General features: G+C 43.0%; 2 protein-coding genes across 6 annotated transcripts in view; both read right to left on the bottom strand.

Annotated features, from left to right (window-relative positions):
- Positions 1–13,145, bottom strand: part of CCDC170 (coiled-coil domain containing 170) — a 124,075-nt gene extending 110,930 nt beyond the window's left edge. For 2 of the 3 annotated variants that reach the window (XR_002090546.2, XM_014605499.3), the window contains exons 1-3: positions 12,490–13,145; positions 7,629–7,705; positions 2,528–2,555 (exon numbers count right to left, since the gene is read on the bottom strand). Coding sequence is in view for 2 of the 3 variants with exons in the window: in XM_014605499.3 (XP_014460985.1) it covers positions 2,528–2,555; positions 7,629–7,705; positions 12,490–12,630 (246 nt within the window). In the remaining variant the exon portion in view is untranslated. The remainder of the gene's footprint in view (positions 1–2,527; positions 2,556–7,628; positions 7,706–12,489) is intronic. The other variant, XM_019488311.2, reaches the window with a different exon arrangement.
- A 345-nt stretch (positions 13,146–13,490) lies between these two features.
- Positions 13,491–27,741, bottom strand: part of ARMT1 (acidic residue methyltransferase 1) — a 30,820-nt gene continuing 16,569 nt past the window's right edge. For 2 of the 3 annotated variants that reach the window (XR_009455381.1, XR_009455383.1), the window contains 3 exons: positions 23,357–23,483; positions 17,832–17,981; positions 13,491–15,171 (listed from right to left, as the gene is read on the bottom strand). The gene's annotated coding sequence lies outside the window, so the exon portion shown is untranslated. Of the gene's footprint in view, positions 15,172–17,668; positions 17,982–23,356; positions 23,484–27,741 lie in introns of those variants that run through there. The other variant, XR_009455382.1, reaches the window with a different exon arrangement.

Here is a 27,741-nt window from a genome sequence, read left to right as displayed (position 1 = left end):
ATGCATCTGCTGATGCACGATAAATTGCCATTAGCTTTTCTGATGGCTTCGTCACACTGCCGACTCATGTTCATCTTGGAGTCCACTAGGACTCCAAGATCCCTTTCCGCTTCCATGCCACCAAGCAGGTCATTTCCTAGGCAGTAGGTATGCTGGACATTTTTCCTCCCTAGGTGCAGCACTTTGCATTTCTCCTTGTTGAACTGCATTCTGTTGTTTTCCGCCCATATGTCCAACCTGTCCAGGTCTGCTTGTAGTTGTTCCCTGCCCTCCAGTGTGTCCACTTCTCCCCACAGTTTTGTGTCATCCGCAAACTTGGACAGAGTACACTTCACTCCCTCGTCCAAGTCGCTGATGAAGACATTGAAGAGGATTGGTCCAAGGACTGAGCCCTGCGGGACCCCACTGCCCACACCTTTCCAGGTCGAGACCGACCCATCCACTACGACTCTCTGGGTACAACCCTCTAGCCAATTCGCCACCCACCGGACCGTGCAGTCATCCAAGTCACAGCCTCTTAACTTGTTCACCAGTATGGGGTGAGATACCGTAACGAAGGCCTTCCTGAAGTCTAAGTAAACGACGTCAACCCCTACTCCTGTGTCCAGGTGTTTTGTAACCTGGTCATAAAAAGAGACTAGATTAGTCAGGCATGATCTACCTGCTATGAACCCATGCTGGTTTCCCCTCAGCATAATTTTTCCTGCCACGCTCTCGCAAATGTGAGCCTTGATAATTTTTTCAAAGACTATGCCAAGGATGGAGGTGAGACTGACTGGCCTATAGTTGCCTGGGTCCTCCTTCCTCCCCTTCTTGAAAATGGGGACCACATTGGCCCTTTTCCAGTTCTCCAGGACCTGGCCCGTGCTCCACGAGTGTTCAAATATTCCCGCCAGTGGCTCTGCAATGACGTCAGCCAGTGCCTTCAGTACCCTCGGATGGAGCTCATCCAGGCCTGCCGACTTAAATGCATCCAGTTCCTCCAAGTGCCTCTGCACCATCTCAGGGTCTATGCTTGGTAGTCTGGCACCCTGCTGCTGCCTCTCTACAATCTAGAATGAGTTTCCTATTACTGTATCTTTTCTTCAAAATAGAGCACAATATAAGGGTAATAAAGAAGATTTATGATCCTCAGCAAGGATTTCAGTAGTAATAATAAAAAAAAATCCTGTTCCCTGAGCATCTAAAACCTGACATATTCAGTTAAAGCCCATAATTTATAAATATGTTTTAATATGCAGATCGGCACCAAGTGGGAATTTACAAAAGTACAAAAGCAGGTCTGTCTAACTCCCACTGAAGTTGGTGCAAGTTAGTATCCAACAACTTTTTTTTGTGCTTCTCTAAAACCCACTGCATCTTTAGATGCTTAAATGTCTTGGTAGCTCTAGTCCTTATCCACCCAAAGACTTGGAATGGCTACATTTTCATGTTTCCTATGTATTCATATGAGATGTTTTGAGCTGAGTATTTGCATTTGTGTAACATTAAATAGATGTTTTGGGCTGAGCATTGTATTTGTGCAACACTAAATGTTTTTCTCCTGTATTTTGCCAGGTAGCATTCACAAGCCTGTACCAAACAGTTAATCATAAGCAATGTGGCCAGCTTTAAAACAAACACGTTTAAGCAGAGCAAATACCCCTGAATCCAGCGTTAACCAAGCTAAGACTGGAAAAGTGAAAATGTTTAATGTCTCAACTCTACCATTTACTCTGTGCTCTGCAGGCTTCATGCTAACAAAATGAAATCAATAACATTCTGAAACAATGAGCAGCAGCACCCAAGTGAAGCCTTCCCACATGCTGCACCTTTTCTTCAATTTGTTTTATTACTTTGGGTAAAAAAGGGATAAACAAGCATTTTCAAATTGATCCTTTCCCCGCGTATACAACCAATCCTGAAAAGAATTTATGCACACACTTTTAGTTTAAATATAACTACTACTAGCAACTCATTCAACAGAAATGTAAACCTCAACCTAGAGGTGTTCCTACAGAAACCTCTCTGTCCTAGGTCTAGGTCTCTTGTCCCACAGAATCACTTGCACCTAACTTAAGCCCGGGTGAATTTAGCAGGCTGCATCTGCCACGCTACTGACCTTTGCCTGTCTTAGTTTTATGTAGGATTCCAGCACCTTCTAAACAAAGTGGGTCACATGAAGAATTCCTCTCCCCAAAACCCTCCAGCTGCCCACTGCCACTCTCTCTTCCCATCATACTTTCATTATCCTCTCTTTCTCTTCTCAGTATTTACAGATCTCCATCCTGCCATTCTCCTCTCACACTTCAACCCAACCATCACCCAAAATCCCAATTATTAGTGAAAACAGATATACGCACATGGAAAAAAAACAGTAAGACAACTGTTCATCATCATCCCAACTGACTTCTGAGCACAATGCCATTCCCTCCCCATCCAACCCCCAAGACACTGTCATCAGATGGTGTGATACTCAGGAAAGGGATTGCTTTTTCTTCTGAAAAGTACTTAGTGAATGTGTGCTGTCACAATATAACACACTGACCTTTTGTAACTCTGTTCTTCCTTTGTTTCTGAAAAACAAGTGGGAAAAAAGGGATTAAAAATATCTGATGTAATAGTAAAGTATATCTGAGAATTCTCATAGATCTGTCCTATTAATCTGTTTCTTCTTAGATTCCATCAAAAAATAAAGGTATAATAGCAGGGCACTACCAGGGTATGCAGAGCTTCCTCAAGAACCTAAGGGAGACCCCAGAAACCACTCTTACTACAGCCAGACCAGCTTTTGGATCCTCATCTTCCACCTCTTACCATAGACATTTTCTCCAGAATTTTTTGGGCTATGGTGTCCACTCCAATCACATACCTAACCGCTCCTTCCTCTTCCATATTTCCTTCATCCTCTCCTCCCTCCAACTCAATCCCTGCTTCTTTCCCTATTTCCTAACCCCTACAGAAAAAACAACCATCAGTAAAATGATTGTCGTGGATTGACCTTAACCTTGAGCTCTTATCATATACTACAGCCATTTCCTCCTTCCCACTTCCCCCACCCCATCTTTAAATTGAGTTAATTTTTTTTAAATGAAGAATCTTAGCCAGGGGCTTAGTAGGTAAATGCACTGGGACCTTGATTTGATTTGATCTGAAATCATTAAGGCCTTGCTACAAATAAATTGAATACAGAGGACAAAAAATTGAGTAGAAGAGTTAAGTCAAAGATTTCCTTTCAATCAATCTCAACATCATAGCAGATTCTTACTTAACAAAGGGTCTTCATGAGTTGGTAAATTAATGTTCATGGCTGCTTACATACATTAAAAGGGTCTCATTCTACAAAGGAATTAATATGGGTATGACAGCATAACTGATTAGATATAGAGTGACAAAAAATTTCAGGACTGCTTGGAGAAACTTCTTGTCAAGTGTTTCCTTAGTGTTTCTCTGCCTAATAAATCAAGAAAAAAACAATTCTTAGATTCTGAATATCCAATTCAACCTGTAAAGGCAGAACCTTCTAAATGTCCTGAGCCCTGCTAAAAATCAGCGGGTTCCATCAGACTCAGTCTTCAAGGTTTCAATTGCAGGATGAAGGAGCTTATCTTTTCAGATGGGCTGTAGCTACAGCCTGAAACTCCATCTACTATTAACTGCTGTTATCTATGATCTAACTGTATTTCTCGCACTCATTAAATAATCAGTGCCTGCTTTAGAAAGATCACTTTCAAAACTCTTTAACAATTTACAGAAAGAAACAAAAATGCTCTTTTAGGATGTAGGAAACATTTTAGCTTCAATCTATTTATGATGAGGCAAACCCTGGATTTTTTTTTTTTTATATTGAGACTCTTGCTAGAGAAGCAATTTTAGGTAGCTGCTATGCAACTCCATTATTCTTCTAAAGCCTAACAACTCTGAGGAAATAGTAAATATCTGAAGTCAAATCGTAAAGTGTTTTATTGAAATTTTGTCTCTAAAAATAGGCCAGTTCATTGAATTTCTACTGAAAGTAGAAAGGCAGGTTCTGAAAACAGAATTCCAGTTTTGGTCTCACTACGAGACTAGGATCTCCATTCAGACAGCATTCTCCCAACCTCCCGTGTAGAAAAGTTTTCCTTCCACCTGCTGTTTCCCTTTAGCTGACTAAGGAAACTACAGTTAGCTCTATAGAAACAAGACAACAGTTGTCTTGCAGCAGGTGTGAGTGCTAAGATATTTGCCATGTTGCAGGAAAGCACGCATACTTTGCGGCTTTTGCTAGTGCAGCATATTCTCACTGTGAAGGATTCTGTAAGCAGAAAATAATAATGGGCATGCCAAACTGGCATTTTATTGGCAGCTGCATATCAGCTGAGGGCTTGTGTTATTTGGAGAGCTGCTTTTATTCAGAAGTTTCACTGATTTGCATCAAATCTGTATGCAGTCACAGACAAACTTGTGGTGACAAAGGTAACTTCTGTGGGCAAAATGTTGCAGTGTAGACCAGGCCTTAACAACTCCAATATAAGCTCAGGAGAATCCTCAGAGAGGATAAGCAATATCACATGTATAGATTTAAAAAGTATCAACATTTTATGCATTGGAGTTTAAATAAAATCTGTTTTCTAAAGGAAAACAACACCCCAATTTTCTGTGTAAATAAAAAACTGCATAGATAAAATTAACACTTATTTTATTATAGTTTTACATGTTATGACCTTTAGCAGCTCCAAGCTGTTGGAACTGCAGTCACTAACTTCCTTTTCACACTAGCATGTCTTTATGAAGTAGGCTGACAACATGGATTAGTACTAAAAAAGAAAGCTTGTCCAAGGAGCTAGAAAAGGCAACTTGTATTCAGTGTTTTGTTATACTCTAAGATTTACATCACTCTTACTTTGTGCACTATGGAATATAAATGTTTATATTAATAAGCCATTTTGTGTCCCGCGGGATGTAAAGTAAGACTATACATGAAGTTTAAGGAACTGTATGATAGAGCATAAAAGCTGGTTGACTTCCTTTCAGTCTGGTTTTCCACTCCCATACTGTCTCTAGGCCGACAATCATAACACCAGCACAGGGATTCATGATATCAACGCCTAGAGAGGAAAAGCAGAACTCCATACTTGAATGCTGGATGAAAAACGGATATTTGAAAGAAAGTATTTTGTTTCAAAACACATATTTTTCCTGGAAATTTTTCATGTGCATACAAAGACATGGATTCAACAGTTTCTCCCTTCTAAAAGCTTTGCAAGTCACCCTTCAGATCAATGCAACCTCCTGTATAGAGATACAAACTGATGACTGATTATTACTTATTCAAAAGTGCTACCAGATGAAGACAAAAGGTAAGACTGTAGGACTGTTTAGAAGTAAACCAGAGAGCCCCTATTTCCATTTTGGATAAAATTGTGTATTTTTCAAGCACCACTTTGTACCTGAATATCTCAAAACCCTGTATAAACATCTTCTCACAACTAAAATATTAGTATATGCAATTCCAACATAAACTCCAAATAATTTACATTTTCATTTCATGTAAAACTGTCATTGGGTTTTGAGGTGTTTGGGGGTTTTTTTCATCAAGAATGTTTTAGGTTTTCCTAGTCTTCCCATATAACTGGTGTCTAATGAGGGCTGAAGGAAACAAAAATAAAGCACTTTTAGCCAATTGTAAAAAACTGAAAAACATCAATTCTTCAGTTTCCAAAGTTGGGATTTTGTCTCTCTCTCTCTGTCTCTCAAAAACAAAAAAGAATTATTGAAAAACATTTTTATGAAAAAAATGTTTGGTCTAAATCCATTTTTCATAGGGAAAATCATGTTTCAATTATTTTTTTTAGCCTGTCCTGTTGACAACATCCCTGTAAGCTAAATCAGGATTTTTACCCCCACTTCATACCTGGGGAAAATAAAGTAATGAGAAATAAAGTGATCTGGACACACCAGACATCTATGGCAGAGCCCTGCAAGTTTCTAGTAGTCTTGACTCCCAGGCTTGATTCTAATTTCACTTTCACTGGTATGTTTCAGTACCAAATCATAGCCTTCAGTAGAGTTACTCCTAGTTTACACATACGTAAGTAAGATAATGATCAGGATTTGCTAACTAAAGAAGCAAATTATCTGCCATACCAGCTGGATCACTAATACAGCCTCCAAACACCACCAGCTAGGTCAAATACGAGAGGTGAGAGTCTGAGCTGTACCTCTGAGACAGACAGGACAAAATTCACAGCCCTGAGGATGAAAGCTAAGACATCCTGGTACCAAGCGAAACCTGAACTGATTTGAGAGTAGGGGAAGTGTCTAAATTCCAGTGGCCTGTCCCTGCATGCCTATGGTAATAGTGCTGCCCAGAAAATGTTGGAAGTGCTACATGCTGTGGCCCCACCCCAAAAAGAGGGCTTGTGAGGGAGGGTCCTGAAGAACAGTCTGCAATTGTTTTCCTTAGCCCGTACAGCTGTCTCTTTCTGTTCCTGTGCCAGGACAATTCTTCCCCATCCAGCTGGACCCTTGACCTCTAAGTACCCCTTTATACAGCTTTATCCATTTTATCCAGTGCACAGAAGGCAAAGAAGAGGTGATAATCTCATCTAAAATGTTTGAGATTAAAGTAGCAACAACAACATTAATACTAGCAAATCTAGACCAGCACTTCCCAGGCTTTAAGATCTAGCTGATCGCATCAAAAAAAATAGTGTTTCATCCCATTTAATCTTAAATAAATGTAACAACAATGGATTCTAATTTGTTAACCCATCTAACACCTGACTAGAGCCCACTTTACAGTCTGAGAAAAACTGACCAAGGTAAAGTTTCGCCTTATTTAAAGTACTTTTCTGAAGCAAAGAAAGAATTCTTGGCATATGACACAGTATTGCCAACCACCAGGATTCAAAAATCATGAACTGCAATGAACTGCAAGATTGGTTTGGAATCATGAAATTGTAAAAAATTCGGTACACTCTTCCTTTCTGGTTTCTGGTCTTGGTGAAGATACTCAAGTCACATTTTCAAATCTTCCTTAGCAAACCATGAAGGCTAGAGATTTATTCAAAAATATTAATGTTGAGATTCTTGTTTAACTATTTGACTCCAGAAATGAGGGCTTTAAGAAAACCACCAAAAATTATCAGCCTTGCAACAAAACTGCAAGGATTGGCAACACGAAAGTGTGTCAAATAATGTTGGCTCTTTTATTTTAAAATTGTTGATAATACAGCTTTCTTCTTGGAAAAGGCTGTAAACAAAGGTTTGATCGTTTTTCTCCATCTCCATCATAATGAAGTTCACTCACCCTCTGTTAAGTCTTCTTTCCAAACTGACCTGAATTTCTGCTGATTTTTCCCTCTGCAATTCCTCTCAAACTTTTAATTATTTGTTGTGCATCTGTGTATTTTTTTCCAAACATACTTGTTTCAAGAAAGTGACTGTAGTATCTAAAGAAAACACTCCAACTAAATAAAAGAAATTATTTCTGGTATTTTTTGTATTTCTCTCCTGAATATACCTAAATCCCACCCCACTTCTGCTGTAATCATTAAAATTATCATTGAGAGACAAGAATCATTATCCAGTTCTGTTTATTTGATGATTAGCCTCAGTCACCAGTTTTTGAATGAGAAAAATAATATTGCAATCAAACTTTTTCTTACCTTGTAACATTACAAGTAACAGATACATTCTCTCCGTCTTCAATTTGTCTGTCAGTTCCAGTGAACTGAACTTGGACCTAATTATAATAAATCTGTATTCAGTATGGTTAAGGAAGGAGGTTATCTCAAACCATTTACCAGAAAAGTGGCATTTTAGCTTTTATAACCACTTGCAAATTCTAGTAAGACTTGCTTATTTAAAAGTTGTAGTAAGAGAATAAAATTTAGGGAAATGGGTCCCCCTGGTGCTTTGCCTCAACAGTTATACAAATAAATGTTGTAAACAAGTCAAGATTTGTTACTTGTGATTATTTTGAAACATTGCTGAATGTGCTTTACACATAAATAGGGACCTACTGAGATCCAGCATTGCCCACAAAATCAGGCAATTTCTGCAAAACCCGCAAAAAAAAAAGAAAAAGAAAACTTGCTGAAAATAAAATGCTGGCTCCCCAGAGGGAACCAGCAGTCCTCACAGCACAGCAGCACAGCCAAACAACCCCCTAGCCCCACCTACATGAGGGGGAGCCAAAGATGCCTGCTGCCCCCACCCCCTTCTTGCCGTTGATTGGCTGAGGGCTGCCTGTCATGCAGCCCCTGCCCCTCTCCACAAATCAGCAAGAGGTGGGGCCATATGATGGACAGCCTTCACAGTCAAACAACAGAAAGGGGCAGGGCCCATCAACCAATCGGAAGCGGGCGCCACAACTAGCCCATGAAAGTGGCAGGTGCCCTTGCGATTTCCCCACAAAATCAGTCGGCCACCTCCTCAAGTTGGGTTGACCCCTGCACGTAACCAAACAAACAACACTCTTGTTCCTTAAGGATCTGGCCACATCCAGACAAAGGGTGGGTGAAATGAAATGCAGCAATAGTACATGACTGAACAAGGAGCTATTTTCTGTGCACTCCTTGCAATGTTACTTGTTTGTTTGGGGGAGGGGGGTTATTAGAAGTGGATGGACTGATTTATAAAGGCCTTTGAGCAGCTCGGCAGTGCTATGTGCTCGGCAGTGCTATGTTGGCTAGCACTATGAAAGAAAGAGACTTGGGGGTCATCATTGACCACAAGATGAACATGAGCCTGCAATGCGATGCTGCGGCTCGTAAAGCGACCAAAACGCTGGCTTGCATCCATAGATGCTTCTCAAGCAAATCCCAGGACGTCATTCTCCCCTTGTACTCGGCCTTGGTGAGGCTGCAGCTGGAGTCCTGCGTCCAGTTTTGGGCTCCACAATTCCAAAAGGATGTGGAGAAGCTTGAGAGAGTTCAGAGAAGAGCCACGCGCATGATCAGAGGTCAGGGAAGCAGACCCTACGATGACAGGCTGAGAGCCCTGGGGCTCTTTAGCCTGGAAAAGAGCAGGCTCAGGGGTGATCTGATGGCCACCTACAAGTTTATCAGGAGTGACCACCAGTATCTGGGGGAACGTTTGTTCACCAGAGCGCCCCAAGGGATGACGACTAGGTCAAATGGTCATAAACTACTACAAGACCGTTTCAGGCTGGACATAAGGAGGAATTTCTTTACTGTCCGAGTCCCCAAGGTCTGGAACAGCCTGCCGCCAGAGGTGGTTCAAGCGCCTACATTGAACACCTTCAAGAGCAAACTGGATGCTTATCTTGCTGGGATCCTGTGACCCCAGGTGACTTCCTGCCCTTTGGGCAGGGGGCTGGACTTGATGATGTTCCGAGGTCCCTTCCAGCCCTAATGTCTATGAAATCTATGAAATTGAGAATAAATTTGTTTTATTAAGCAATGTGTAAGAAAAGAGACTCTGAAGGTAATGGACTTTCATACCATGACAATATTCTATTCTAATGCCTTATTTGTACTAAGCCTTTCTTATTTTTATTATATGGAACAGATGATAATAGACACGTATGTGATAACTGTGGCTGATCTGATCTTACAGAGAACACAGCAATGCACAGGAAGTGATCATCAACTTACACCATAAATTTGCACCATTTTTATGCATATTCATAAAAGTACATTATTTTTAACTGGTTGTTCATTTAAGTTATCTACGTTCAGCCCAAGAAACCTTTTTTTTTCCCTTGTTTTTTAATACCATTGATTCTAACTTAAAAATTGCTTCTAAAAACAGCTCTGTAACAGGTTGAAAGAGCTGTATTTACTTAAATAGTAGTGGACCTTTGAATGTTAAAAAAAATTAAGTTTAATGAAGGAACATAACACTTTTCTCCAATTCAAAAATAGATTTTCAGTATTAAACTAAGCCAGGTGACAGCTACTCATTCTACTAAAAGCTTTTTTTCCTATTAAATAAGGCATTGTTAAAAAGGTGAACTTTTGCCTTGGTGACCTTTTTTGCTATTACTTTAAAAAGAAAGTGGTTGGATATTCTAGTCTCAATAGCCTTGAGACTCCCCTTTGACTTCAGATCAAAGCCATCAAACCACAGTTTCAAAGGAATGAGTTAGAAGAGAGAAATATAGAAAAGAAAACTTCAGATAACAGAAAATTCCTGATACACCAGAGATACTCCCTTCTGCAACATTTAACAAGAAAACTTTTGTCCTTGAATTTGTAAAGATAAGCTCTAATGGCCATTTGAAATGTATTTAAATATCACTGAAGCAAACAACTCTATCACTTTGCAGAGAAGTATGTGTGGCAGCTCCCGAAATCGATTAAATGATGAAGTAAAACTAAAATTTGAAAAAAAGGATGATTTGCACCACCATCTCTCAGCATTATGATCAGTTATCCTTCATAGAAATGAAAAAATAAATAAGAAGCAAGGCATTACTTTTCCTTCGAGGCATGTAAAACTGACATGTGACCTGTTTATGGGATTTCCAGACATGCTAAAGAGGAAAGATAATGCTGTAAAGTGGCTAAATAATCAAAAGAACCACTTTTGCAGGAGTTAGAAATTGTAACCCTACTAGAAAAAGTAGGATGGAGGCACTAGACTAGTGGTTATCAAACTTTCTGACTTTGTCTAAAGTTTTCCAAATTAATGTCCCCACCTCAGATACATAAAAGCATAACTAAAAATGCACTGCTTTGTCTTCCATCACAGCAGTTTTTCTATATGCAAACCGGGCTCCAGACTGGATTTTTCCCCCCAAAGTTTGCTAATGCTTTTTAACTGGAATTATCCCCTGAGAAAAAAAAACAGGAGATTTTGTTTTATTTCAGTTTTGACATTTGGGTCAATCTAGTGTCTACCAACTGGAAAAAAATCTTCAGAACTATGATGTGGAAATAAAAGTGTACCCTGCCAAGGCTGGCTTAGCAGCAGCCAGACACTTAGGGAGGCTCCAAAGGGGCAAAGGAATTCCACATGACTTTGATTCAACTTTGGAAAGGTTCTTGCATCGCAGATTCACCGCAGTTTGAGAACTGCTACATTGCCCACCAGACAGAAGGGGTTTCCATCAACTACTAAGGGTCTTATCCAAGAAGGTCTCCAAGTTATGTCACTCCCATCAGGAAACTCTGTGGCCCCTGGAGAGACAAATTCCCAACACAGGATGACAGCTATGGTTTTGGGAGGGAGCAGTTATTTTAATAGGTTAAGTCAGGGGTGGGCAATTATTTCAGGTGAAGGACCGCTTATTGAGTTTTGGCAAGCCATCGAGGACTGCATGATAGGCAGCCCAGGGCAGATAAAAATTTAGAAAATTAATATTTTCAGGGCCCCGTGGGCCAGACAGAATGGCCTGGCGGGCTGCATCCAGCCCCTGGGCTGCATTTTGCCCGCCCCTGGGTTATTTAGACAGAGCGTAACAGGGTATTGGATTAGCGAAGCATTCGCTAAAATGGAGAGGAGGAAGTCAGAACATTCACTGGGACCCTACAGTGTGGCAAAAGGCAACCGTTTAACAGAGGCCAGAGCCAGCCAGGTGCTCAGTGCAGGTCCTCAATCCTACACAGAAAAGTGTTATCAGCAAAGCTCCAGATGCCAGTGCTCCCAGGCCCAAAGCCTTCCTTTCTGCCAGCCAAGTAGAATCAATACTGCAGAATGGAAAGGGGCTTCTGCTGACATCAGAAAACAAGCATAGACCTGCCTCCACCTCCTGTCAGCTGCAGCAGCCCAATTGGCAGCAGGTGCCTTTCCAAGATGCACTTCAGGCTGTGGCAGCAGAGCTATATAGAAGCCCCCCTGCCCCCAAAAGGGTACAGAGAGGCTTGCGCAGTGGCTGCTGCCTGCCTCCAGAAGGGCTGGGGGAAGAGGCTGGTAATGGCCGGTGACACAGAAGCAGGGCTGGGAGGGACCTCCAGAAGTCACCTAGGCCAACCTATGGGCCGCGACCCAAAAGTGGGTCTCAAGAATATATTAAAGGGTGGCAAACAAACTTTAAAAATGGTTTCTCCTTTCAAAGAGAAAAACGGTGGCTTTTCCCTTGCAGGCTGGCAGAGCTCCAGCCTGCGAGGGGCTGCTTGGAGCCCCCCCTAGCCCACACACTGGGGGCAGAGGGCAGCAGGTCAGGAGTAAGGGGCACTGGGTTGGGACTGGGCATCCACGTTTACAAATGGGTCCTGGTACACAAAAGGTTGAGAACCACAGACCACCCCGCTGCCAGAGGCACCATCGCCCCTCTCTAAAGAAGGGCAACGGGGCAGCAGCCCAGAGTTGCATAAAAAGAGAAACCAAAGATCCCCCCCTCGTCCCCGCCGGCTCCCTTGCTGCTGCTGCCTCCGCACGGAGAGGGGGTACGGGGAGTGCAAGACGGGGGCCCAGGGCCTCGCCGGCTCAGTGCAGGGACGGGAAGCTTCTACCCGACCTCTGCGCCTTTCCCCTCCCTGCTTGGATCCAGCCCGTCAGGCACGGACGCTGCATTGCACCGCAGGGAGCTGCGTCCCGGCTCAGGCAGGGTCCAGGTACCTCGGGCTCTAGCGGTGCAGCCGCCGCGGCGTAGGGCAGCAGCCCCGCGTTGCTAGTCACGTCTATGAGCCGGGAGGCGGCGGCGGAGCCCGCCCGCCAGGACCCGCCGCTGCCGCTACTGCTGCTGCTAGCGCGGCTCATGCCCGCCGCGTTCACCCGCCCCTGAGCCGCGAGCCGTCAACGCCGGCCCGGCCGGGGTCCCCATGGCAACGCGTACACACTGCAGGGACAGAAAGCCTGCGTCGCAAATCTCGCGAGAAGCCTACAAGTCTCGGCTTGCCTTGGCCGAGGTACGAGGCCGAAGGGAGAGCGCATTCCGGGCTTCCCCCCACCCGCGCGGCCCTACAGGTGGTTGAAGCCGAAGGGAGACTGCATTCCAGGCTCACCTCCTCCTCCCCGCCCCGCGCGGCCTCAAGTGGTTGAGGCCGAAGAGAGAGCGCATTCCAGGCTCCCCCCCAGCACGGTCTCACAGGTGGTTGAAGCCGACGAGAGAGCGCGTTGCAGCTCCCGCCGCGTCCTCCCTGCCCCTTGCCGGAAACTTGGCCCTTTCTGGAGCCGCAATGGGCGCTGCCCCTGCAGTGTGATAATCCCTGGGAAGCTGAGTTTTACCTTAAACGTGGGCCACGAGTGCATCATTTAAAAAAAGAGGGTGGAGGAAGAGGAAGAAGACCCCCCCCCTCCCCCCACAGCCAGCTCAGCTTCAAAGGCGAATACACGCAGCGATCCAAACCTAGCAGCACCCAATAGCCGCAGCGTCCCAGACCTCCCCCGGCTGTCACCACCAAGCAGCGACATCCTAACTGGGCTTGCCTGCCCTTACACAAAGCCTAGCACCCTTCCGGGCAAGACCTGTGGAACTTGGATAGATGGAAGCGAGCCAGCGTGGTCAGCTTTTGGGTCCCCACTGGGAAAACTCTCGGCTCAGGGCCTAATTTTATAAAGCAGAGTTTATTCCCATCAGCGCTGAGAGGGGAAAATAAATATGACTGGGGTAGCAAGAATCACCTTTATATCACGGGCATGTATTTCACCATGAGTCGAGTCTGCCTAGAAAATACAGGGCCGAGGCCGTCAGGAAAAAATTAAATACGAACAAATATGAAATATGAACACTGCTCCCATACAAATATGCTTTCTCCTGCGCTGGCAAGACTAACAACAGTATCAGTGTTCTAGAGCCAGCAAAAGCAAACCCTGTTTGATGCTGTTTGATGAGTCCAGAGTTTACCAAGATCAATATGTAGCAGCACAAGTGTGAAAAGGACTATGCATAACAAAGGTTTGGGATCAGTTGCTATTGCAGACACACTCAAAATACAAATACACTTTATACTTCTGATCTTTGCCATCAAAACATTCAATTGCCAGGATGAAAAAAATGAACAGTTCTGTTGGCAGGGTATATACTATGAGTGGAGCTAGCTTACAACTTTTTATCTGCAAAGGTAAATTTGATAGCTGGCTTCCTCTAATGCCACAAGTTACCTTGCTTAGAGGCCAGTCCAGTTACCATTTAAGTGAGAGAAAAAAAGACTACTGACTTCAGTATGAATTGGATTCAGATTTCAGAGATTTGCTCTGCAGAACTGAACACAAAACATATTATGACCAGTGATCCCGGTTTTCTCTGATTAAAAAAAAATCCCCAATTTTTTTATTAAAAAAAGTAACTAAAATCCACATTTTTCCATGATCAAAATGAAACACCACTAATATATATATATATATCTGAAAATTGGGGATTTTTTTTTTTTTTATCAGAGGAAACCTGGATCCCTGGTTATAGTGTATGCAGGGAAGTTTGCCTTACTACAAGTAAATTTCAGGTTAGACTTGCAGACTACATTGTAGTCCCAACAGAGTTCAGGCTGCTTTGATAATTCAAGATAGATGCCACCCAAAGAAAGTGACATGGGAACAAGACTCTTCCAGTAGAGATGTTTTCTTCTATATCTTTAAGGTGTTGGAAACATACAGTCCTTATCAACTCTTGTTTTCACTTTGCTTCTGTGGCTTCCAGGGCCTGGGAAAGAGTTGCAATACAAGACTGCCTCCCTTCGTCACTTTTCTTAAGATGAAGATAAGAATCAGGGCCAACAGTGCCTCAAGTCATTGTTTAGTAAGCAGAGTATCTCTAGCTCTCTGAGCTAGTCTCCATTAGTTGAACTCTCTGGAAATGCAGGTAGATGGTTTTCCATACCACCTCTTCTTACCAAGTAGACTTTATTTACTTCTTCTACAGTTACATTGCCTTCATGTGCTGATCCTCCCACTGCGCCACTGCTTTGCTGTGGACTTAGAGAAAAACGGAGGAACTACTACAGGCACTCCTCACTTAACGACCAAGTTCCATTCCTGCGACTAGGTCATTAAGCGAATTGGTCGATAAGCGAGGAGCCGCCCCTTGATACTGCGTGCCTTGGCTTGAGACGCCGCGCTGCCGTTTCCACAATACGTTTTATACAATACCGACTGCTCGGAGAGCTGGTCATAAGTCCGAACGGTCGTTAAACAGGTAGGTCGTTAAGTGAGGAGTACCTGTAATGAATTTGAGCTGTTTACTTCCTTGGTTGTGGCACAGGTATCTCTACACCTCTCCAGAATCCAACTTCTGCTTTAAAATAGCTCTTATGGCTCTGTAGCTAAGCACAGCTCCTATAGTGAGGCACATGCAGCAGAGTCCTACAAAAAACAGAATTAGGATAGAAAATTGTGATTCTATACCCTAGAAAAATGAACTCTCTTCTGATTCCAACAGTATTCTAGGTAGTCCCAAAAGGCAAAATAACGCTACAGGGCAGGAACACTGAAGTGCTACTTTCTTTTACGCAGAAACCGTGACCTTAATTTTAATAATATAAAATAAAATAGGAAGTCCTCCTACAAAATCCAAGTTGATTTATAGTCATATCTGGAAGCCACATAAGATTCTAACATGCATGCACGCATGCGTGTACAGAGTTAAAACTAATCTGAACATTAAAAGACAACCTACAGGGAAAAAAAGAAATGATATTGTGCTCTAGAGGCATGGATACTGAATGAAGACTACAGCCTGATGTGCTTTTATCAAAACAAGTCTGCCTGTCATTGATTCAATACCATTAGCAATAGCACTGTTTTAGCATGGTGGAACCCAGATCATTCATACCCAAATGCTTCACAACTCACTTAAATTCACCAGTCCACTGCGAGCAAGAGAGAGGCAGGCAACTGTTTGCTGCAAGCTCACAAATGTTCATCTTTGCAGGAGGGATAGGCAGAGCCGACCCTAGGGGTGTGGGGGGCCCAGGGCATATCAGCCTGGGCAGGGGGCGCACGGCAAGCGGCCCGAGCACAGATCTGGTGGTGTGCGGAGTGGTGGTGCCCTCTGCACGTGCTAATGGTGCTGTCCACAGGGCCCGGGGCAGTCGCCCCGATTAGTGCCCCCCCCCCACCAGGGACAGCTCTGGGGATAGGAAACTAACCCTGAAAAAAACATAGGTTCTACTACACAGACAAGCCCACAGATGGCCACCAGCATTGTAGATTCTGCTTTACCTAACTCCACACAGCGCTACATCTAGAGGGTTGGGTCCAAGACTGAGAACCTGTAATACCTAGATTCAAGTTTCAATTCCAATGAACTGCAGCCAAATTATGACTGAGGCAGGGGGGGCCAAGTTCTTGGGACCAAATTCCTCAGCTGAGGTGACAAATCTAGACTAATGTATTTGACTGGCTACAGGTGGGGAAAAGGGCATTTCAGTGAGGATCTTACAAAAATGTGATTTCCTCCATGCTGGCGGCGACACTGTGAAATTTATGGTGCTTATAAACTGATACTGCTGGCTAGGACCCCCCCTGGCAAAAAATGGCTTCTGGGTTAGAGTATACCATCCATTCAAGAGTTTTGTGGGCTGACAGCACTTCTGATCTAAGAGAGAGAATTTTAAAATAATTAAAAAAATGACTATTTGGAAGTATAGGGAAGAAGGGAAGAATTGAGAGGAAAAATAGTACATGAAGGAATAAAATAAAAAACACACAAACAGTGGTCTCTGGCTACTATCTGGGAATATTTCCTTGCAATATTGAAAACAGATTTTCATTCTCCAAAATAGGATTATAACTGTTACTTTCTAAAAAAGTGACTCTAAGTTAATCATAGACATACAAGAATTCCTTCAACGATTCTAAACTGGTTGCCTGATACAGTGCTAGACTAGGAGGCAAGAAACTAGTTTTTCTTTTCTGGGTCAGCCACTGATTTACTCCGCAGTTTCCATCAGTTAACATACCTAAATTTCCTCATCTATAAAATGGAGATTATGAGATTGAATCATTTCTGTATAGTTCCAGAAAATTTGTAGATTATGAAACCTAAATATTACTCCTGAAGAGAAATGTATGAAAACAGCCATAAGACATGTCCCTGAAGCAGAAGTTAGGAAAATAAAAATAGGCCTTGAAGCAATTTAGAACAAAGAAGGAGTTCAGTCATAAAAATGTTTTTCAAAGGACAGACCCTTTCCTTATTTAGCAGTTAAAAAAAAAGAAAAACCACCCAAATATTTCAGAAGTGGAGCAAAAGATCAAGGATATAATAAGAGACTGGAGAAGAATCCAAATTGCATCACAGGCTATAAAAGAAAAGGGTTAGGTTTAGCTAAATCTATCTGAAGTAACTAGACTTCTGGGTCATTTTCATCAGGGACTGTATTTCATCTCAGAAAAGCCTATGGATATTCCTAAAAAAATAAAGAGCACCTTGCTGAAGTCTATGATCGGTTTTTAATTTCAGAAAAAGATAAACCTATTTCAGCTTTCCATTTGGGCAAGGTCTGAGCTCCCACTGCATGAACAATTAGTTTGTTTTTTGTTTTGTATTTTAATTACAATATAATGGAGGGGGGGAGGAAAGAGTGTGGGATTTGCATGACCTAGTTAGACATGTTTTAGACTTCTTTTAAAAGTTTGCCAACTTCCTTTCAAAAAGAGAACTATAATTCATAATAAAAGAGAGACCAAAGGCTTTGTTCCTCCTATGGCCTAGTTTTACTTGTCTATGTTGACTGCCAATATCTTAGACAGGATGTTACATACAGATTAGAAAAGCTTCTGCCAACGACTAAAAATTTAGGCACCATGGATTTATTGCAAATTGGAGTTCTGCCATCAATAAATATACCAAGACTCATTTATGGAAATTTCATTTACTTTTTTAAAAAACATAATACATTATACTCCTTATCAGACTGTGCAGGAGAAAAATGCACCTTTCAGATTATCACATTTTTGCCCGCCCTCAATTAAAATACTGCATCATTGAGACGCTATAGGGCAGGAATTTGATTACATACCTTCCCATTGAAGAAGAGGGGCTGCAACAAATATACCTCCTGACGTGCTTTGCTTTTTCAAAACAGCTTTCTAGCACTGGCTAAGTTCACATTTTTATAGTAAAATGCTTATTATTTGGCTGGTATTCCAACCCGATGACTTTGGAGCACCTAACAAAACAAAGCAGACAAGAAATGTAAAATGGAAACTGTGGACAAAACAAACGCTAACTGGAATAACAAAAAGGCCAGTGATGTTCATGCAACCACAAATAACACATTCAAATGCACACACACTGAAGAACATTAAAAATACTTTATTATTCCCTTCTAAAGCTGCAACACTTCCAGAGAAGAACTTGATTCACATCTTCTCAAAATTTTGTTCTGGCAGGAGGCATCCATCATTCCATCGCTAAAGGGATGGAATGTACTGTGATGAAACCTCAGAGATTATTGATTCCATATTATATGACTTGACAAGAGCACCTCCCAATTCTTTTCATTCATGAATCAATTCTATGGATAACAATATGTTTGTGTTTATTTCATTTTTCGTTAAATAAAATATCAGCAGTTTAATATGAGGATAGATTTTAAAAAGCATATATGGCGCATCCAGACAAGTGCAGCCATGCAGTATGTGGTGCCACAAACATACCTGAAGCACCACATACTGCAGTCAGGTGTTCTCCATGCTGCAAAGGTGCGCTGCCCATGCATGTGCTGCTCCGGATTCATTTTCCATGGGTTTTTTTGACCCTGTATATCCAGGGGGTCAACACAAAAAAAAAAAAACCCTACAGAAAAAATAACCCAAAGCAGCACACACGGGCAGCACATGCCAATGAAAAGCAGAGCCAGGCCATCCAGAGCCATGCTGTGGCTGCCAGCCAAGCTCCACCCGGCAGAATCACTGCTGCGGCAGTCCCCGGAGATCCCCAGGACCCAAGGTAAGACTGCTGGGGCCAGCCTTCCCTACTGCCCCGGGGTAACTTGCTACATACCAAAGTGTGCATGACATGGGCATTCCCCAGGGACAATTAGCTGCGGCGCAAAGTGTGCCACTGCTACTTGTCCCCAGGGAATCAAATGTCTGTGCTCGTCTGGATGCAGCCATAGAGTCTAAGTATTAACATTAGTTTTCAGATAAGAAAGCCTTTTGATGGAGTAGTAAGATAGAAGTCATCTTCTTTCAGCTGTTGTTGATAGCCATCAAGATTAATGCTAACACCAAACCTTATCTTCCAATACATACATTTTCAGTGCTTCCTCCCCACCCCACCCCAAGAATCTCCAAATACTTTGTTACGTATGTATCCAAATTTCATTCTGCCATCAGCAAGATGCAGCTATAGCTGAGTTTAAACACAACAGCTGGTGTACCCAATGAAATTGCCTAGTGTTGCTGGTAAAGTGGAGTCTGTTTCTACTAAAGGAACTTCAGAGTGAATTCAAGAAGCAAAATCTCATCCTAATTTTGAATTTGGCTACAACCTGTGGGTTAAAAGTGGAAAAGTGTCATGTAAAGCACCTGACCATGGAAGCCAAGGGTTTTCATTCATAACTGTTCCAAAAGATGTTGGCCTTACTATCATCTCATGTTGGATGGTGCTGAGGAATGCCTCCATGAAAACATGCCCCACCCACTCACTGCCATACCACATACATGTCCCAAAGACCAAAACATTCTGTAGCCACTTTTTGATGCATGTCTAGGTGTGCCCAGCACCACTTCCAAGCTAAGTCTTGGGCATGCCAAATACTGCTCTAACTGCAGCCATGACATTTTTCCACCATGCAGCACAGGCCTGGCAGAAGCAAGTGAGTGGGGTATGTTTTCATAGCAATGCTCATTAGCTTTGCCCAAAAGTGCCGCATTAACGCCAGCAGCAGCTGTACTGTTCCGCAACGTTTGCTGGCATCAGTCTATCAATGAATCAACAATAGCCTTTCCTGAAGCAGCCAAGATTTTCTTTGGAAGCTTCTCATTTTTCACACACTGACAAACCTCACATCTGCTTATGAAATACAATGAAATTATAGCCACATTCCATTGCTGCAGGATTTAAGTCATAACTAAGCCCCTTTGTTCCTATGCCAAATGATACTGGGACCCCTCTTGGTACTAATAATGGCAGCAATGGAGTTGCAATAGCAAATCCTACTTCAGTGTTTAAAAACATTAATTAAATTAGCCAAGCAAATTATCCTGTCTGAAGAGGACACTAAAGTCTTTAACACAAAAAAGGTTTAAGGCAATAACTAAACTACCCAGAAGAAGTATGCTTTGGTGTAGTAAAAGAGAAGACCAGCTTCAGAGGGTAAGAAATTAAATTTTAACTTATAAGGTTTAAACAGTTCCACAGGGAAGGATTTGTACCTTCTTCTGACCCCTGTGGGAGAATGTATCCTGTCCAACATCCTTCAACTAGTCTGGCCATGCTTATGCTCATCTGACTAAATGAACAAAAGCGGCAGTGCCTCCCCCAAGCCAGAGTCCTATTAAATGTGTTCTCTCCCAGCTCTGCAACCCTAGGAGGCATCCTGCAAGGCATGATAAAGTATAGAAAAAAAAAGTTGACTTTCAAAGTGTTGAAAGATAAAAGAATTGTGGGTGATCAGCTAACAAGAAAAACGTCCAGGAAGCATTCATCAAGTAAGTATTTGCAAATAAGTTTAAAATATAAGCATAGTTACTAGTATAGGTATGGTTTATCCTGGGTAAATATGCATTTCCAAGGTTACTGTATCCATCTACTGTTTATTCCTAGAATGCTCATGACTGAAAATAGATACATTTTTCTTACTTTATTTGATGAACTCAAGATCCATATTAAAACAATGAAAGGCAGAGCTATACGTGGTGAAACAGGGCATCAAAATGCTCTCGTAGAACAGCAAGTTTTGGTTCACTCGAGTTAAATTATTAATAAGAGTGTGCGGGCCGGGGGCGAGCCGGGCCCGTCTTTGCGCACGCGGGCTGTGGCCAGCAGCCCAGGCACGCAGGGTCGGAGGAGACCGTGTGGCGGCAAGGCACGCACGGGCTAGAATTAGTCACAGAGGCGTAATGGTTGATTTAAAGATTATTTACTTACACCCAAGATGGTCGCGGTGTAGGCTGGACAGTTTCCAGGTGCAGCTCTGCTTAAATCCTCGTTGGAGGACTACGACAAATTCGGTTTTTTGGCCCCGGAGTTGTTAAGGCTCCGTGGGTTCGGCAATTTCTTTCCCACGGAGTTGTCAAAGCTCCGTGGGCTCTGTTCGGTTCTCAGGCCCCGGAGTTGTTAAATCTCCATGGGTTCAAAAATTGAGTATATAGGAAAGGGATAAGTCTAGGATTGTGCTCGGCGACGGGGAGAGGCCAGAGGCTATTTAGACCTCTGTTGCCTGCTTAAGAAATGCGTTGGGTCCGTGAGGATCCACAGCACTTAGAGATCTTCACGCTCTTTAAGTGATTTCTCTCCAAGTGATTTCTCTCCTGGTGTTCGTGGAGTCCTCCAACTTGGGCGGAAACCACTCAAGCTCTTTATACGGCTAGCAAGCCAATCGCTAACCGTTACGTGTGCATATTTTAGCACAAGCCAATAATGGGGCTCGAATTATAATACGAATGGCGGGAACTCTTTGCAACGAGCATCTCTCCTCTGCAGCAGAGAAATGCACCCTGCAAAGAAAGCTACAAATTGGCGGGAAATTCCCCACTGCACCGGAGTTCTCTTCCACAGCAGAGAACTCCACCATGCAAGGAAGCTGCAATTTACCAGGAACATAATTTAGCGATGCCGAAGCACACACAAACAAAAACTCACAACTTTGGGTTGTGACAAAGAGAAAAGCAAAAAAGTATAGATACTGAAAGAAACTTTGTAGAAGGTTATGATACCTATACAGAATGAACCACTCGGATTTGGTTTTTGAAAAAGCAGGTACAAGGTTTAGAATATTAGTGGTTTAGGATTTACTCAAATATGAATCTAGATCTAATCTTGCTTCCACTAATCTTTCAAATAATCAAATAACAATTAATAATAATTCAAATAATAACATTTACATGCAAACTTCTTCAATAATTTAAAACACAACTGTAATTGCATTGTCTTGTTACAAGAAATCAGAAAAGTCTCACATTTTACGTTTGAAAATCAATGATGTCTATTGCTGATGAAGGTTAAACTGGATGTAATGAAATAATTTAGTTTCGCTTTTCATTTCTTAAAAAAATATTATATCACAAGGATCTTAATTGTTTGTGTTAGCTGTCAACTCAGTCAGGGCTGATGGAAAACCATACCTCACAAGGTGATCTGCAACTCTGGGCTGAATCAGTGGGGCTTTATTTAAATTTTCCTGTGGGTCAAAGCCTTCTTTTTGAATAAGGCATGATGTTTCATTTTTTCCATATACTAAAAATACAATCTGTGTGATTTAGGGCCTGAGATTTACTACATTTGCTCAGTAGGCTCCACTTAAGGCCTCTGCACATTACTACAAGACACATGGCTAAAAAAAAAGTAAGATGGCAGTCCAACAGATGAGGTTCTTTACCAGTCATCCCTTCCAAAACAAGAGACCTAGGAAGGGTTTTCTCTTAGAACTCAGCTTATATTTAAAACAGGATCGATCCAAGCATCAGTTACTGATGAAGACATCTTTGTGGAGCTCAAGTCTCTAACTTCCTGAGCCCCAAATTTAAAGGGAGACATGTCATTGTCCCTCACATCTCAATAGAAGTGTTAACTGGCATCATGAGGGAGTGGCTTTAACCTGTCCGCTCAGGTACAAGGGCTTTCTCTGAGCAGGGTAAGGTTCTAGGAGCTAGGAACAGGTTTGGTGGAGGAACTAAGGAGGGTCTAGTGTGAAGAAACTTGTTACCTGTTGTACCTTTACGTGGAGGGGCAGTAACCAAGGCCATTATGGGTTGATCCACGATAAAAAGATCTCCCCCTCCTCCGACCCAAAAGGGAAGGCTAAGTAAATAAAATATGAAGGAAAATGAGTCTAATTTTTGGCCAAAAGTCAGGTTTGAAGATATAGCCATTAAAGCAAATTAAAGAGCAAAGTACTCTGGTTTCACTTGAGGAAGGTGTTGGATAAAAAGAAGAAAAAATCTGAACTGCCTTGGCTTAAAAAGGCCAGGATTTTACCTATAAGGTGTGGAACTTGATGCTTAGATCAGGGCTTGTCAACCAGGGGTACACATACCCCCAGGGGTACTTAAAAAGGTCTTTGGGGGTGCACGGGGGCAGGCAGGGATGGAGCGTGCCCCAGAGCACGGTGGCAGCGTCTCCCCTTATGCGTTTGCCTCTTAGCCAGGGGAGGGGGAGACAGGGGGGCGCACCGGGTGCTGCAAGGATCTCAATAGCAGGGGGGTAAGTTTGTTTCTATGCCCACTCCCAGGAGCAAGGCCAGGGGGGCAAGCAGGTTTGGGGGGGAGGGGGGTTGCATGTGGCAGTTAAAAGAATCTTAATTTTGAGACCATAAACACACACACACACACACGGTCTTTTCTGCATTATATGGAACAAACAAGTACAGTACCTTACCTCAGACTCCGCCGCTGGGGTAGTGGGTGGTGGCAGCAGCTGCCACATGCAAGCACCCCCGGCTGCTGCGTGCAAGCACATCTCCCTCCGACTCTGCATCTGGCTGCCACCAGAAGGGGTACACTTGCTAAAAAAAGGTTGAAAACCCCTGGCTTAGTTCATTAAGCCATTCCTTCCTGCCTTCCAAAAATGCTAGTTCAATTCTGATTTATTTGGATTATTTGGTTGACAGTAAATGGAAGATGTTCTGTGGGTGGAGGACAATAATGGGGATAACTTCAGATCTTGTAAGTTAGAAACTGCCATCTTATTCTATGTACTAAAAATTAATAACATATATTTGTAGCAACAGATACTTAACATTAAATGCCTAAATCCAAGCTAGCACACTGTTCAATGAATAATCCACTAAGACGCACACTGAAAAAGGGAAGATTTAAAAAAATCATGTGGTTCTAATAGCAAGCCATTGTGTGTCACAGGTTCTGGGGATACTGTTGGCTTACAAATTCACCTCCAAGGGAACTGAGGTGCTGCAGACATTTTTTCATGGATTTCATCCAGTTTTGTATAACTAAATACCTGAAATACTACTACAAAATGTGAACAGTAGTTATTATTTGAGTGGTACTCTCACTCAAAGCTACTCTTTCAGGAGAATATTATTTGCCTCTAATCTTAGGAATGCCATCCCCTCTTCTACCTCCTTTTCCTATTCTCCCCCCAAATGCATACAAAAATACCTTTCTGTAAGAACTTCACTTTTCCCCATCCTGATTTTCTTCACTAATAAAAAACAACACCTGAGGGGGTGCTCTAACATTTTCTGGATAGGGTAGGATATAACTCTAATTACTACTAATAAATGGGAATTTATGCAGAGAGAGAGAGTAGTGTAGTCAGGGGAAAGGAGATCGATCTCTCTAGCCCTGCAAGACCTTTCATTTTCCTAGGTTTGTAATCCCATGCCCTGAAAGCCTTTCATGTGATAGCCACCATTGCTCTCCCTGGAGATACAGGCAGTCCTGACTTACGACACAATTGGTTCCTGAAAACCGCATCTTAAGTCGAAATGTTGCAACTCGGAACCAATTTTTCATAAGAAACCACGTTATAAATGGGGGATTGGTTCCTGAACCAAGGCCCGATACCCTATTGTCACTAAAAATACTCCAGAATTTTGTACTCAATCCATTATAAATGAGTAATATAGATAATGTATTTATGAGTAATAAATTAGTAATATAGTAATGTATTTATATTGTAAATAGCAATCATATTAATTTGAAAGGACTTCTTTGAGGCGACTTTGCTGGACTTTTTGAAAGGCTCTTGGCTAGAGTCTTCTCAGGAGTCCTCGTTGCAGGTTTTTCTGGAGTCTTGTCTGCTTTCTTAAAGAAAGTGTCCAAGGAAGTTTTGGACAGATATTCTCCAGGGAGATGAGCGACGCAGCAAACTTGTTCGCTGGCGTGGCATTGCATCGGATCAAGCATTGTAAAGTTGAAATTGATGTCATAAAGTTGAAACAGTGTCAATTTATAAACATTGTAAGTGCAAAACGTTGCAACTTGAAATGTTGTAAATTGAGGACTGCCTGTACCTTGCTAGAATGCCCTCAAGAAATTGTCAAGGAAATTTCCACTCAACTGAAGGACTACGGTTCAATTGTATTTTCAATACAATATTCAGGAAAGGGGAAAAATCAAGGTGCTTTACAACGTATATAGGAATTTTTTTACCACTTTAAAAATACAGTCACCTGATACAGAAAATATGTCAGCTGCAAAACACGGCTCACAAGATTACACTGCTGTTGAGGACAGGAAATACAGAATCATTGAATCAAAACTACAGAAATATCTGGTAGAGACAATGGCGTTATCCAAAACAACAGGTTCACAGCCCTACTGCAAATGAAGTAATGAGATTTTCAGCCTCCATTGAAAGCCTTGTACTTTTACCAGCTTAGTTGGCTTTATCATCTCAATGGAGCATTGACTCAGTACTGACTCACAAGGAAGGGAGCCACATAAGTCATCATTACCACTTTCTCAGCACCTTGTATTTTCTCACAGCACCTTGTATTTTGTCAGAAGAAAACTTATCCAAGTATTAATGTGTACTGACATTACATGGCTTGAGAGGACATTTCACTTTGTTTTTATGAAACCCCTCAAGAAAATCCAAGTGTCAGGTAAACAAATTTTATCTTAATTATTTTATTTCTCACAAGAGAGCAAGACAGACAAAACACTTCATTTACTAGCAGCCTAACTTCTAAAAATGACTTTTTTGGCTAAAGAGAGCCCTCTCATTTGGCGTCAGCTTGGTTATACAACTTTTAATTAAATGCATCTCAGAATTGTGTGGAATACTATTTATCACTTTTGGGAATATTTTCCTTAAAAGTGTCCAATATTGCATCAAACTGCTCTAGTTTACAAGTCAGCTCACAGCCACTTAATAGCTATAAACCTGGGTATGACAGAACAGTAACTAACCATGTAAATATCATCATCTCTAGGATACTTTCAGACATATGTTTCAAAACAGAGTAGGCGTGAATCAACTCTGATATTTAATAGGCTTGGAAACCTTGAAAGAAGCAATCTTGGAAGAAACAGGCAGGAGGCTAGGACATTAGTGCATTTAGACCAGGAGTAGATAATTATTTTGGCTAGAGGACCACTTAATGAGTTTTGGCAAGCTGTCAAGGGCTGCACAGGTAGCCCTGCCCCTTGACAGATGCCCCACCCCTGGTCACCATCTTGGGACCAGAAGTCCTGCCCTCTGACCCCTGAACTTTGCCACCAGAAGTCCCTCCCCTTGCCCTCTCAGAAGTACTGATTTGAGAGGGGGAAGGAAGAGAGGGGGTTTGCCATCTTGGAACCAAAAAACCCCCAAATCTTACACTAAAAATCAAGCATCTACTGTAACACATGGTCATTTTATTTCAAAAATATTTTTGTCCTGATTTATGCATGTTTGCATAGTGTATATAGTGATGGCGCAAAAGCTCAAAATAAAATTTTACTCTCATATATTGTGTGTGGGGGTGTCTGGGGTATATGGGGGTGGGGTTTGTGGAGCATGTGGGTATGTGTAGGGGTGAGGCTGTGTATGTGGGGGGAAGGATGTGCGGTTTGTGGGGGAGGTATGGGTGTACACATGTGGGATTACCCACCCCCCGTCATGGCAGCAGCAGCAGGTGGCAGGCCCTCAGGTTGTTCATGGCCCGCACAGATGGAATCCCCTGGGCCACATGGCTCTGGCAGAGTCCTGGGAGCTACACAGGGCAGGGCCAGGCTGGCCCAGCTTCATCATGCAGGGCTCCCTGCAGCTCATGCGATTCCCTGCGGGGAGGGAAGCCCCGCACAATGGAACCAGCAGCCTGGCCCCATTCCCTGCCATCACATGCAGATCCTAGGACGCAGCTGGGAAGGACGAAGTGGAGCTGAACCAGCCTGGCTCCATCGCACAGGGCTCCCCATCACTCCCAGTGGAGTTCCAGAAGCTGCACGTAGCAGCAGAGTGGGAAAAGCCACCAGCTCCATCGCACAGGGCTTCCCTCCAGTGATGTGCAAATCCGGGGAGCTGCACATGAGCCATGGGGGAACCCTGCATGATGAAGCCAGGCCTGCCCGCGTTCTGCAGTTCCACTGTTCCAGGCTCCACACTCATGCCATCCTGCTGGGTAAGTCCCATGCTCCCGCTGGCCCTGGTCTCACGCTCTGTGTTCCTGCCCAGCTGCAGCTTCCTCATGCCCACTACTGCTTCCTCACCTGCTGCCCATATTGCTGCAGCAGTGACAGGAGAAGGAACCACTGGAGACCAAGGAAATCGAGCAGCTCCCTGGGTGGCTGCAGCAGTGATAGGCTCACCTAGGGCCAGGGCCTTTCTGCAGCCAAGGGAAGGAGCACAATGCACTGCCCCAGCAGGAACAGGCAGAGCTCAGCCCTATGCCAAGTCAACCAGGGGCAGCAGCAGGCTGGGCCAGATGCAATGAATTGGTGGGTCCCTGCCCATTGACCAGATGAAATCACCTGGTGGGCCAGATCTGGCCCACAGGCCATATTTTGTCTATCCCTGATTTAGGCCAAGTACAGAAAGTCAAAAAGCCTGAGGTGGAATAGACTAAATCTTCACAGGTTAGTCTAAGCTGTGCAGATTGAACCAGTAAACAAGTGAACAGACATTCACTTTCGATTCCAGAAATTCAGCTGCATGCCTGCAGTGGCCCAAGCCAGAAGCCAGGGGCACTAGAGCATGCCTCCCTGCTCAGCTGGAGCAGACAGCTTCAGCCAAGACTTGACCACCCACCCTGGAAGGGAAAAGAAGGGTGCAAAGCATCCTGGGATGCTGGGGGACCGTGAGTTAACTTGAAT

This window comes from Alligator mississippiensis, chromosome 1, assembly GCF_030867095.1.
Source record: "Alligator mississippiensis isolate rAllMis1 chromosome 1, rAllMis1, whole genome shotgun sequence".
Lineage (NCBI taxonomy): Eukaryota > Metazoa > Chordata > Crocodylia > Alligatoridae > Alligator > Alligator mississippiensis.
This window is presented reverse-complemented; position numbering and strand designations above follow the sequence as displayed.